At 46.3% G+C, this 14,827-nt stretch overlaps 1 protein-coding gene across 1 annotated transcript; it reads right to left on the bottom strand.

Moving 5' to 3' along the window:
- Positions 1 to 611: 611 nt before the first annotated feature.
- On the bottom strand, positions 612 to 14,219 carry RPS11 (ribosomal protein S11). Its single transcript, XM_073593601.1, has 5 exons — positions 14,061 to 14,219; positions 9,030 to 9,161; positions 7,121 to 7,196; positions 4,900 to 5,029; positions 612 to 781 (listed from the first exon to the last, which is right to left on the bottom strand). The coding sequence occupies exons 1-5, from the start codon at positions 14,073 to 14,075 to the stop codon at positions 658 to 660; spliced, it is 477 nt and encodes a 158-aa protein (XP_073449702.1). The 5' UTR covers positions 14,076 to 14,219; the 3' UTR covers positions 612 to 657.
- Between the last annotated feature and the right edge of the window lie 608 nt (positions 14,220 to 14,827).

Genomic DNA, 14,827 nt, shown 5'->3' with positions numbered 1-14,827 from the left:
AAAAAACCACACACCACACCATTGCCTATCACTCAGCATGTTAACAATCTGACTAGCAAGACAGGATTAAACCAAGCCTGTGTGGGTCCATCTGGTAAATGCATACTCAAAACTGAATGTACAAAAGGATGTGCTTTGCCTTTATGGGAACCTGGACATTCCTGCATTTTATTAAATTCAAAAGGCCCATTTTACATTTGTTGCAAGTTAAAGCAAGGGGAGTGAATGATGTATCTACATGAAACTGCTGATGCCCTATGTACCTTTTGACAGCTGCAATAGGTTATTGTAGGCACCAAATGATACACATTACCATAGCCGTGTTCTACGCTTTAAACCAGATCATCATTTGGAGACAACAGCATGTACAAGCCCTGAACACCACTTCTCACATTTAGATGTGAAACAACTGGCAGGTATTGTAAAACCTCTCACCAAAAAACATTTTGCCTTTAGTTACTTCGCTTCTTTTTTGTATAAATTAATCTAAGACGGTGTCAACATGGTAAAAAAAACACAAACACAAACATGGTATCAAAACCAAACACGACTCCTTCCCCTTCCAAGAAACTTCTGGGGGTGGGTGGGGGTGGATGAAAAAATAAGCAAAGTGAGGTTTTTACAAATTTTTATTTGACCTGAAACATCTTTTTACAATTAAAACTTCTGGAATTGTTTCTTGGTTCCAGCAGCTTTGGTTACTTTCAGGACATTGAATCGGACAGTTTTGCTGAGAGGACGACACTCTCCAACGGTGACAATATCCCCAACCTGAACATCCCTGTTTGATAAAATGAAAAAAAATTATAAGATGCACAGAATGAAAGTAAACCAAATAAATGTACACATGCATATCAAGAAGCCAAGACCAAATATGAATGAAGATATAGGGGGAGGGGGACCCCACACACACAGTAGACATTGCCAGTAGCAACCAATCTTATTTTCTGTCCTACACTATAAAATCAGTCAGCATTTAACAGGTTGATATTGGCAATGCCTCCGGCCTTTATAAATTAGCAGAATCAATTCAAATTGTGAGATATAGTGGTAACAATACATTGATAAACCTAGCTGAAAATGCAAGCTTTTTTTTCAGTGGAAACTTTCCAAGACAGCCAAGATAAAAGTCGCCACCCTTTTGATTTGTGGGCACTAAAACACTATTTCAGCTTCAAATGTGTGCGATATCAGATGCCAAATATTCAGCCATGTTCAGGAAGCATCTTCCATCACAGAATTCTTAAGCCTCGTACACGATCAGATTTTTGGCAGGTATTGTGCAATAGACTGTTGGCCTAAAATCTGACCGATGGTACGCTCCATCAGACAATTGTTGTCCAACTTTCCGCCAACAAATGTTGGATGACAGGCTAGTAAATTTTCGGCGGACAACAGTCTGTCAGATTCTTTTATCGTCTGTACACAAGTCCGTCACACAAAAGTTGAAAGTATAAAACACGCATGCTCGGAATCAACGCTCAAACACGACATTAGCAGAAGGTGCCCAAAGGGTGGCACTCAATCGCTGAAATTCCTCGTAGTAAGTTCACTACGTTTGGGTTTGTTGGCCGACAATTGTTTGCAATTTGTATGCAAGACAAGTTCCTGGCATACGCCCTTCGGACAAAAGTCTGATGCATTTTGTTGGCCAACAATCCAACCGTGTGTACGAGGCTTAACTCTTATATTCTTGTGACAGACAAAACTACATACAATCACTTAAAGGACCAACTTCAGTCCCACTTTTGTTCAGACATTTTCTGCCATGTTACCAGTAGTCATTTTACATTATAATAGAGCCATGTGAAACATGGAGGTGCAAAAGAAACCCGACAGACTGGCACACTGTCTGCTTGCTTTCTCTCTACATGCTTTAGACTCCATTCACAAGAGGATAGGGATCTTTATTTTAGCCATGGGAATAATCAACTTACATAGTCTGGTTGAAGAATAAAAAATAAAACTGACAAGTTCAACCAATAAAAAGTTACAATCCTATACCCACAGTTTGAGAGGAAGGCAAAAAAAAAAAAAAAAAAACCCCCAGCAAAGCATGATCCACATGTGCAGCTCGGGGTACAGTCTCAGCATAGTGGTAGTATGCCAGGATGAATAAGTCCAGCACATGCATGGGAGTCAAGTCATCCCCTGACCAAGCAAGACAACCAAAGACTCACCACTGTTGGATTGTAGGTGGGCCACCTGCAGCTTGTGTTCAGCTTTAAGCCTTTTGCATTCTATAAAGTACGGAATTTTTGGATGGAACCTACTGGAGGTTTATTAGAAACTTAAGAGGCACCATTACAAACATAAGGGGTTTAATGCAGTGCACTGGTTTCCAGTTTTACTTTGAAAAGGGTATATGGAGTTTGTACAAAGGATCCAGTAATACTGGGACTTATGGCTATTATCTAGAGCAGGGTTTCAACTCCAGTCCTCAAGGCACCCAAACAGGTCATGTTTTCAAACTTTCCATTATTTTGAACAGGTGATTTGATCAGTTTCACTGCCTAAGGCCCCTTTCACACGATCGGACCGTTCAGGTCCACCTGTCAGTTTTGACGGCGAACCTGAACGGGCGCTCCGTGTTAGCCTATGGAGCGATGGATGTCAGCAGAGACATGTCCGCTGACATCCGACCTGGTCCGATCCGCTAAAAGCAGATGGATGCCTCTACGTTCGGATCCATCGCTGGCGGATCGGGTGAGATCTGATGAAAACGGACATGCTGTCTGTTTTCGTTCGATCTCTCCATAGGCAGCAACGGCTCTTGATAAGCCCCTCCCCACTCAGTGAGCAGAGAGGGACCTGTCACCCGCCGGCTCAGCGGAGATCAACGGAGAGATCTCCCGCTGAGCTGGCGGACTCCGTGGAAGCGGAGTCCAACTCGTGTGAAAGGGGCCTTCGTAATTACCACAGCCGCTTCATCTGAGGGAAATCCTGAAAACATGACCCGTTGGGGTGCCCTGAAGACTGGAGTTGAGAAACGCTGATCCAAAGGAGCAACCAGCACATACATATCAAGTACGAGAACACAATACCCCATCCCAAGTCAACGACTCTAGATCAGAGGTCCAATATACTGGGTCGTGGCGGCTCTGCTGCTGGGCCGCAGAGGAGACAATTGTCAGAGCCGACATCTCATTGCCTGCACCGCTGTTCCACCCTTACAGGGCCACGAAGTATGCTTTACACAGAGGTGCAGCCATGACCCAGACGAGAGAATGACGACATCTCTCACTTGCATGTGCCTGTGTTTCACCTGCAGCTAGTTTACCCACGCTGAGGAGAGGCTGACAGCAAGGACTCTGCAATGCTGAATTGATAAACTGCTATTTTTTGGGTGGCAGCCAGGTGACTGGCAATCCCCATGATGCTAGCAGGCAGCGGGGCAAGTGACATCCCCATCTGGTGGCAGTTAGTGTGGAAAGTGACATCCCCATTTGGTACCAGGCAGTGTGGCAAGTGACATCCCCATTTGGTGGCAGGCATAGTAGCAAGTAACAAGCGATGGTGGCAAGTGACACGCTCAAGGCTCCCTCTGATTCTGCATTATGGCGAGTTGAACCATTTCATTTTTATATTACAATGTAATGATTAAAACAACCATGGTGCCGGCATGGTTGAAGCACTAACACCAGCCATTGTCCTGAGAAATTGCACGCGAAAAACAGCTTGCCCCACCCCCCTGTCTGGCAGTTGATTGTAGATATCACAGGACATTTTTTTCTGCTTTCAAAACAAACTTCAGGGACATGTTCACTCGCTGCCTAATCTATCCCACCCACTTTCAGATTCCATTGTAACAAGATAATCAAGGTTATTCACTTTACCTGTCAGTGGTCAAAGTTATGGCTGATAGGTATATATGGACTTGACAATTTAAAGCTGAATCAATTTAAAGCCCGCCGAGGAATGCCGCTTACCGGGGGACAGCGCGTTAGGAAAGGAATGCCGATGACCGTCATTTCCTGTTTACATTGATCAGCTGTGATTGGACACAGCTGATTACATGGTAAAGATTCTACGTTACCATGATCGGTGATACGCTGTGTCCCAGGGACACAACACACCAGAGATAGCCGCGGGCCAAGAATGGGAGGATGTCATCCTCCCAGAATGAGTGTGCAGGAAGCAGTTCAAGCTCAACCCTTTTGCCCTAGAGCAAAGTTGGCCAGACAAATGCCCAGATTAAAGAAAGGGGGGGGGGGGGAGCCAAAAAAAAAAAAAATCCTAAAAAGAAACGCAGCCAGAACATACAAGAAATGGTAACCTGCAATATAATAAATGTGTTAGTTTAATCACTTTAAATATAAAAAGCGTGCAACAATGTGCCAGGGACAATGATTACAGGCATGAGGTTCTGAAAGCAACTGAACCCAATGGCACGTAAAGGTCTTACAAAATATTTAGGAAAATCTGAGAGTCCCTTGTTTAGCCAGTACATATAAAAAGCATTTTTAAACTGTATGAGATGTAACCTCTGCACATATTGGTCAATCTGATTATTGCTGCATTTCACCAATCTGTGAATCCAATTAAATGGAACTTATTGAGTGAGCGGCTACTTCTTCACCAAGCTAGTACATCTCTAAATGCAGTGTTGAAAAGTGTCAGTACCCAACATGAGGCCTGAATAGGAAAATTGAACAGAAATTACAGCACTCTTGCAGGCAAGACATTTGCAGGGAGACCATGGTCCACTTAGGGTGCATATTTTACCGGTGGAACTCTAAACCATGACCCAATTCAGGCGGGGGGGAATTGAACAGTGTTTTTTCCAAGCAAACTTAAGTGCCCAGTATTTAAGGCATGTTTACTCAAATCATAAGTTTAAGCCTGGAGAAAAACAGCCGACCACTAATTGTTCCCAGCAGTAGAAATCTCCTTGCTCACCTGAAGCAGGGGGACAGATGCACAGACATGTTCTTGTGGCGTTTTTCAAAACGGTTGTACTTGCGGATGTAGTGCAAGTAGTCCCGGCGGATAACAATGGTGCGCTGCATCTTCATCTTTGTGACAACACCTGAAAGACAAAATGAATTTATTGAACTTTCCACAGGCTAGAAAAAGTAAAAATTTGAATGACATCCTAACCGGGTTTGAAAAAAGTAAAAGCTTTAGCACAGATTTCTACATTACAAGATTCAGTATTATTGGTACTACAATATAGAAATGTGTAAATAACGAATTTATGTAAATAAAGTTAGTCTTAGAAAAAAGTTTTGAATTGCCTGTAAAATCCATTTTCTGACGTACAGTACAAGACCTATACAATTTATCAAGGGTTATATGCAACCAACTTCAAGGTATTGGCAAAAATTAAACTGTTGGGAGGACATCCCCTACAGCAATGTTTCTCAATTCCAGTCCTCAAGCACCCCCAACAGGATTTCCCCTCAGATAAAACGGCTGTGGTAATTACTAAGGCAGTGGAACTGATCAAATCACCTGTGCAAAATAATGGAAAGCCTGAAAACGTGACCTGTTGGGGGTACTTGAGGATTGCAGTTGAGAAACACTGCCCTACAGAACCCCTCCAACTACTAGATAACTCCTATTGCTTGCTACAAAATTGAGGCTAAGAGGGTGGGTTCTGTGTCCTATACTGCACACCACGAAAATGGATTTTACTCATAAATCAAGAATTCTATTTGCTTTGTTGTACAGTACACAGTATCTTTAATCTTTACCATGGGACATCCAAAGCAATCTGGAGGGGTGGGCAACACAGCAAACATACAATGGCATCAGATGAGGCCTGAACATCCATTTGGCAAAAAGAAAACATTAAAAAGGCAGGGTGACAGCCTTGCAAATCTGAGAATAGACAAATGGGAGGAACCATTTAGACCACAGGCTTGAGATCTTTACTATCCCACCTGGCAATGATGGTGCAAAAAGCCCTGTGTGGGAAACCAAGAGGGAATCTTGACTGCTTAACAGCGGCTGTCAAGAGATGGCCTAAGTGCGTAACACTTCAAGACAGTGAAGAGAAATGTTTTGCAGCAGGACATCAAGAGGGACATTATCCTTCCCTCCTTAGGTGAAAAAAAGGGAATCCCCTTTAAAAGAGACAGAGTTTTAGGCTTTCAGACAATCTTACTCTGTGAAGTGTCCTTTCTGGTACTACAAAAGGACACGGGTCGCCAACTCAAACTCAAAGCAATAGCAACGAGAAAGCACACATGGCAAGCTTAGTTAACCGGTTCCCGACTGGCGCACGCCGATGTACGTCGGCAGAATGGCACGGCTGGGCAAATGGGCGTACCTGTACGTCCATTTGAATTCGCGTGCTGGCCGGGAGCTCCGTGAGTCGGGTCGCGGGTCCAGCGGACACGATCGCCGCGGGGATACCCGCGATCGCCTCACGAAGAGGACGAACGGGGAGATGCTGATGTAAACAGCATCTCCCCGTTCCGCCTAGTGACAAGTGTCACTGATCACAGCTCCCTGTCATCGGGAGCTGTGATCAGAGTAATGACACTGCTAGCCCATTCCCCTAGGACACACTTAACCCCTCCCCACCCCCTAGTGGTTAACCCCTTCACTGCCAGTGTCATGTACACAGTAATCAGTGCATTTTTAATCGCACTGATCGCTGTATAAATGACGATGGTCCCAAAAATGTGTCAAAAATGTCCGCCATAACTTCGCAGTCACAAAAAAAAAAAAAAAAAGTATCCAACCGCGTTAAATTTCAAAAGATTTCCAAGCATTTCCTGTTCAGTTTCTAGTAAAAAAAAAAAAAAAAAAAAAAAAAAAAAAGAAATAAAAACAGGGCACAGAACCCAGCAACTGCTTTTACGGTTAAAACCAAAAGCCGTTGCTGGAAAGATTTCCATAAAGTGTATGCAATCTTTGTAGATGCATTACTGTCCTTTTAAATATTATGCTCAACGTGCGACAAACACCCAATTTGGTTTTGATGTTGTCAGCACTGTTTTGTGCTTTACCTCTAAACTTAATAATGCGAGCCAAGCATTACTGCTGTAGTGAATTTAGTCCTAAAGATAATAGCACAAGTCTACTGTATGATTTACTATACAAGCTAATGTACCTGTATTTCAAGAGCCACCACTGCTTCTCAATAGCTAGTAACTTTGCTTTAACTCACCTGAAAGAATGCGACCACGAATGGACACATTCCCAGTGAATGGGCATTTCTTGTCAATGTATGTGCCATCGATTGCCTAAAAGAAAAAAAAAAAAAAAGATAATCCTGTCAAATCCCAGACAGTTAATTGTTCAATTTTTAGCAATATTGCAAAAAAGGGGGTCCTAGTTTTATAAGTACCTCAGAACAGTGTGACACTGTAGGTACTGGCAAAAAATGTGCCAACGTCCCTATAATTGTATATACAGAAATGGAAAACAAGGAGTGGGACTTTGAGGGCACATAAGTAATTCAACTATGAAAAGGTAGAAATTAGAGATTTTCAATTTAATTTTTCAATTAAATTGAAAATCTAATTTCTACCTTTTCATAGTTGAATTACTTATGTGCCCTTAAATTCCCACTCCTCATAGTTTTCCATTTCTATTTTAGCAATATTGGATGGAATGAAAAACTTCAGAAGTGCCTTGGAACTGACATACAATGAGGTGCAATCAAGTACTGCAAATTGCACCAAATATTGACAAAGTTGGGCACAATTCGTCACTTGAATAAAGCAAAGTTTCTGCAACTGTTCCAACTGCTTGTTATTGATTGCCATAAAATGGGTCTAAAAGTTTGTCTATTCATTACAACCTGCTTTTCTGTAGGTAAACAAAATTCTTGGACAGTTCAGTGGGTCCAGGCACCCTATAATTACGGTTTCCTGGAAAGAAATTTGGAGACTCATTTGTCTGCTGTTAGGCTCAGTTCACACTGCCGTGACTTCCTTGTGACTTAACAGAAGCCAATTCAAGTCTTGATGAAGTCACCCCAAAGTAGTGGGGGAACCTTTTTCTGAGTAGCACCGGTTCCATTGCAGTCGCAGCAGTGTGAACCAAGCCCAAATGCCTTCAGTGAGCCAATAGTTTACTAAAAGTTTGATATGGCTATGGCCATTATTTAAAGGCCAAGTCCACCTTTGTGATCATATTTCACATTACACCCATATTTAGGGTGTAAGACTGTCACATTCCTTAGTACCCTCCACTTAACTAAATTGTAGGGAGGTCCATACCACTGCATTGCCTTGGATGCTGGAGGTCTGCAAGGGCCTGTGCACTGCACTTGTGAGCCACTGATCTCGGCTGCAATGTTCTGCAGACTCCAACGCAAAAGGGTAATAATGCATATGTTACCACTCAATCTCGGCTGCCCGGGACTCCCACTGCTGTCAAAGTCAGTCAGCCAGCCAATGAGGAGAGAAAGGGACGGGGCTGGGCAGGAGCTGCCCCCATAGCAAGCTACTTGCTGTCAGGACACTCAAAAGGAGGGAGGGGGGCCAGGAGCACAGAAGAGGGACCCAAGAAGAGGAAAATCTGGGCTGCTTTGTGCAAGTCTACTACACAAGGCAGGCAAGTAGAACATTTTTTTTTTTTTTGTGAAAACCTACACAAGACTTTAGTATCACTTTAAAGTAAACTAGTGTTTTTTCATAGCATGGCAAGGTTTACTTGCCATGCCCCCAATAAGACTATTCCTCTCACTTTCTGTTCAGCTTATGCCAGGTCACTGCTGTGAGAAAAATGCAGTTTTCTCTCCATTTCTGAACAGAATGCACACTGCAAAGGGGAAACAGTAAGTTCAGCTTGCAGTAATGCCCAAGATGTGGAGATGCCATTAGGAGTGCTAGTAAAAAAAATACATAACCCAGTCATCTTGCTTGTTGGTACATTTCAATTGTTTATTTTAAACAGAAATACATCAGACACAGCCAACATGTTTCAGGGGGACTAGACTCACCCTCTCAGGGCTGAATGTCAGTGTGACCTAAGTGCGTCTGACTTTCTGCCCACCAAGACATGCAGTAAGCTAGACAGCAATTAGAAAAAAAAATGGTTACTACATTTTTTGAAAGCAACAGCAGTACCTCTCTGGGAGTCTTGAATCCCAAACCAACGCTTCTGTAGTATCGTGGGAGCTTCTCTTTGCTCGTCTCCCCAAGAAGCACTCGCTTCTTGTTCTGGAAGATAGTTGGCTGCTTCTGATAAGCCCTCTCGGTCTGCAGGAGCAAAACAAACATGTTAGTATGCAAAGTTTATCTGTTGTATACATCAGCTATTCAAACCTAGACTTTATTGCTCATTTTTGCCAGTGAAATTACCTAAAAGTTCCACAGAATACACAGGGCATCATCGACAAAACTCAACTGTCAGTCTGATTACCAGGTGACAGGAGAAGCCCAATCATTTCTGCACTTTGAAATGTTTTTCCATTTTGGGGGATAATAGGGTTTGGTTAATTTTTTTTTTTTTTTTACATTTAATCATGAAGAATACTGGGAACACTACTTAACTATTGAATGACTCCTCACACACTTAATGCTAAGGTCTACAAATCCTCACTTCTGCTCCAACAGTGTTATGCGGGTGAGCTCCCCTGCCACAATGTTCGGAGTGCCGGGTCTTAGGCTTTCAGGGAAAGAAAACTCCTGCATAAGAGTTTGTTTATCCCAGAACCGATGTGCACTGAGACTGTACACCAAGCTGTGAACATTCATCGCAGTGTACAGTCTAAAGTTTGGACAGGTACATTAACATTTGTTATATGGCAAGAGAGACATCTTGTCTACAGCAGTAAAGTGACTGCTCCAAGTTTCTTTTTTGTTTTGCTTTAAAAGACAAGTTCACCTTAAAAAAACACAAAAAAAAAAAGTTCATTTTTGGAGCCTGTAAAGCATTGCACCCATGATTAGCAGTTCACAGACACAAGCTCAGGCTCCTCACTTGGTGACACTGCCAGTAATAACTCCTGTCCCTAAGTGAAAACTGACTGTACTGTATCTATGGAGAAGCAGTGTTATCATCCTAAACAACTCTCTCCTGAATTGGACTACAAAGACCTCCCCCATTCATAAGTAAAACAGAGTTCCACCCAAAAGCGGAACTTCCACTCATTTGGCATTGAAGTAAAAGGCCGGACTTGAACAGTAGGGCTGCAACCAACGATTGTTTTCATAATCGATTAGTTGGCCGATTATTGTTTTGATTAATCGGATAACCAAAAAAAAAAAAAAAAAAAAAAAAAAGTGCGGTGTATAATAAGTAATGTTTAAAAAAGGCAATTTATTCTTAAATATCTATATGCAGTGGTAAATATAACCAACTATATGGTTAGGGAGCAATATCTCTAATCCACTCTGAGAACAACAGACAGGAGAGATGTACTGTATGAGGTTGAATCTGGTAAATATCAGACTCAGATCACATTTGGACACTCAGTACATGGGGCGCATATACTGTGCCCTGCCCCCACGTACTACTCTTCGGGGGTTCGCCGAAAAAGAGGACACGACATCCTGCGCCGCAGCCTGGCTGGAATGGAAGTACACTTAGTACTAAAGAAAAAAAAAAAAAAAAAACATACAATTTTTTTTTTTTTTAAATACCCAAAAAAGAGGGGTGGTCTTTAGTTTAAGACCACCTTTCAAAAGTGGGTGAAACTCTGCTTTAAGTGGTACCGTGGCCAGCCACAAGCTCATTATCATGTGATCTGGGCTAACAAAATGAAAACATCCCACAAAAACACATTTCCAAAATGATTTTCTCAACAGCAACCCCAATAATCAATCAAGTGACCCCATCTATTAAACCTGGGGGGGGGGGGGGGGGGGGGCAAAATGGGGTAAAAATGAGGTGACAGACAGGAGTAAAAGACAAAGTGTATCAGTGATCCAATACAGAGGACAGCAGCACAGACATGACAGACTGATACAATCCTGTACAGGAAGAGAGGCGATCAGACTTCATATAGAGATACAGGACATGGGCACAGATATCAGTACATCTATAGAGGAGGACAGCGGGATCAATGATTATAATACAAAGAACATACATGTCTCTGGATCAGAGCTCCTATAGAGACAGAGTGCAACAGTCAACACACGGCAGGGGGTGTCACACTCCTGTACAGGAAAATGGGATAAGCAGAGTTCGGGGATCAGTGCAGTGTTCCTATAGAGGACAGCAGCACCTATCAGAGCTTCTACACAGAGGACAGGAGCACAGACAGAGGGATCATCGATCCTATAGAGGCAGAGAACTGCAAACACAAGGCAGAGGTGGTCACACTCCTATACTGGGGGGGGGGGGGGGGGGGCAGCACAGACATGACAGTGATCAGTCAGATCCTATAGAAGTAAATAAATACATGGCAGAGGTGATGACATTCCTGTACAGAGGACGGGAGACCAGGAATCACACATCCGACTTCTATATAGTTTCCTATGATAAGTGATCGGTGACTAAGGATTTTGTTCATCAATATGAATGAAGAGGAGAGAGCCCAGCGCTCCCATACACACAGTACTGGGGGGCTCCCATACACACACACAGTACTGGGGGGCTCCCATACACACACACAGTACTGGGGGGCTCCCATACACACACACAGTACTGGGGGGCTCCCATACACACACACAGTACTGGGGGGCTCCCATACACACACACAGTACTGGGGGGCTCCCATACACACACACAGTACTGGGGGGCTCCCATACACACACACAGTACTGGGGGGCTCCCATACACACACACAGTACTGGGGGGCTCCCATACACACACACAGTACTGGGGGGCTCCCATACACACACACAGTACTGGGGGGCTCCCATACACACACACAGTACTGGGGGGCTCCCATACACACACACAGTACTGGGGGGCTCCCATACACACACACAGTACTGGGGGGCTCCCATACACACACACAGTACTGGGGGGCTCCCATACACACACACAGTACTGGGGGGCTCCCATACACACACACAGTACTGGGGGGCTCCCATACACACACACAGTACTGGGGGGCTCCCATACACACACACAGTACTGGGGGGCTCCCATACACACACACAGTACTGGGGGGCTCCCATACACACACACAGTACTGGGGGGCTCCCATACACACACACAGTACTGGGGGGCTCCCATACACACACACAGTACTGGGGGGCTCCCATACACACACACAGTACTGGGGGGCTCCCATACACACACACAGTACTGGGGGGCTCCCATACACACACACAGTACTGGGGGGCTCCCATACACACACACAGTACTGGGGGGCTCCCATACACACACACAGTACTGGGGGGCTCCCATACACACACACAGTACTGGGGGGCTCCCATACACACACACAGTACTGGGGGGCTCCCATACACACACACAGTACTGGGGGGCTCCCATACACACACACAGTACTGGGGGGCTCCCATACACACACACAGTACTGGGGGGCTCCCATACACACACACAGTACTGGGGGGCTCCCATACACACACACAGTACTGGGGGGCTCCCATACACACACACAGTACTGGGGGGCTCCCATACACACACACAGTACTGGGGGGCTCCCATACACACACACAGTACTGGGGGGCTCCCATACACACACACAGTACTGGGGGGCTCCCATACACACACACAGTACTGGGGGGCTCCCATACACACACACAGTACTGGGGGGCTCCCATACACACACACAGTACTGGGGGGCTCCCATACACACACACACAGTACTGGGGGGCTCCCATACACACACACACAGTACTGGGGGGCTCCCATACACACACACACAGTACTGGGGGGCTCCCATACACACACACAGTACTGGGGGGCTCCCATACACACACACAGTACTGGGGGGCTCCCATACACACACACACACAGTACTGGGGGGCTCCCATACACACACACACACAGTACTGGGGGGCTCCCATACACACACACACACAGTACTGGGGGGCTCCCATACACACACACACACAGTACTGGGGGGCTCCCATACACACACACACACAGTACTGGGGGGCTCCCATACACACACACACACAGTACTGGGGGGCTCCCATACACACACACACACAGTACTGGGGGGCTCCCATACACACACACACACAGTACTGGGGGGCTCCCATACACACACACACACACAGTACTGGGGGGCTCCCATACACACACACACACAGTACTGGGGGGCTCCCATACACACACACACACAGTACTGGGGGGCTCCCATACACACACACACACAGTACTGGGGGGCTCCCATACACACACACACACAGTACTGGGGGGCTCCCATACACACACACACACAGTACTGGGGGGCTCCCATACACACACACACACAGTACTGGGGGGCTCCCATACACACACACACAGTACTGGGGGGCTCCCATACACACACACACACAGTACTGGGGGGCTCCCATACACACACACACACACAGTACTGGGGGGCTCCCATACACACACACACACAGTACTGGGGGCTCCCATACACACACAGTACTGGGGGGCTCCCATACACACACACACACACAGTACTGGGGGGCTCCCATACACACACAGTACGGGGGGCTCCCATACACACACAGTACTGGGGGGCTCCCATACACACACACACAGTACTGGGGGGCTCCCATACACACACACACAGTACTGGGGGGCTCCCATACACACACACACAGTACTGGGGGGCTCCCATACACACACACACAGTACGGGGGGCTCCCATACACACACACACAGTACTGGGGGGCTCCCATACATACACACACAGTACTGGGGGGCTCCCATACACACACACAGTACTGGGGGGCTCCCATAGAGAGATCAGGGGGGGGGGGGTCAGCGATCTACACACAGTCACAGAGGTAGGTGGAGGATCAGACAGATCACGGTACGGTCCCCATAGACACACATGGAAGACACCCTCCAGGCCTCATCTCCGGCCTCCACGTGTGTCTCTATCTCTCAGACATCACGTTTCCCCCCTCCGCACACCGCCCGGAGCTCTCCCCAGCACCCCACGTAGCGTCCCCTCCGCTCCGGGCCTCGCCGCCCCGCTGACAGCGCCATTCTCTCCGCCTCACAGCCAGAGCCCTCACCTGGATATCCGCCATCTTGGCCTGCCGGGTGAAAAAGAGACAGGAACGCGGCCACGGGGTTTCCTAAGGAAGGACATGGGGCGGACGTGACGTCGCCGGCCCAGAAACCATCACGCCCGGTGGGCGGGTCGCTAGTATGCAAATATCGCTACACGTTTTTCCATATTTGCATGCGACGTGTAGGGAGAAGACTCCTCCCCCTCCACCGCCGACGTTCTGTCAAATTCTAAAACCCATCAAAAGCTGAGAGAGCGGTAAAAGCGTGTTCCAGTCAGAGAACGGAGCCGCGTCACATGTCCAAGACTGACCAATGACATAGCAGCACAGCACGAACATGGCGAGAGTGGTGTAAGTGAGTTACTGTGAGGAGACAGGAGATGATATCAGTAAGGCCGTCTTCACAAGGGCGGCTGAGGTGCACCTTTACCCCTCTGACCCACCCACTCAGAGGTGTTGCTAGGTGGGAAAAAGACTTGGGGCTTCACCCCGGAGAGTGATAGGCTCACTTGCTTAACACTGACCTACCTGACATACATGACTGACCTGACTGACCTACCTGACTGACATACACAGATTGTTGCTGCTCAGTCTTACCTGTGTTGGATACACTCATCCGGGGCCCGGTATTCACCAGACAGCCTGAAATCAGGATAGAAGAGTCGCCCGCGGTCTCAGCATTGGACAAGTGTGATGTCCGCCATAGGAGCCGGGTCCAGAGACGGGACTTTTTGTACGTCACTCGGCCGCGCTGGCGGGAGATCCTTCCT

This window comes from Aquarana catesbeiana, linkage group LG07 (genome assembly GCF_042186555.1).
Source record: "Aquarana catesbeiana isolate 2022-GZ linkage group LG07, ASM4218655v1, whole genome shotgun sequence".
NCBI classification, from domain to species: Eukaryota; Metazoa; Chordata; class Amphibia; order Anura; family Ranidae; genus Aquarana; species Aquarana catesbeiana.
The sequence above is the reverse complement of the archived record's forward strand: the minus strand, read 5'-3'. Positions and strand labels throughout refer to the sequence as shown.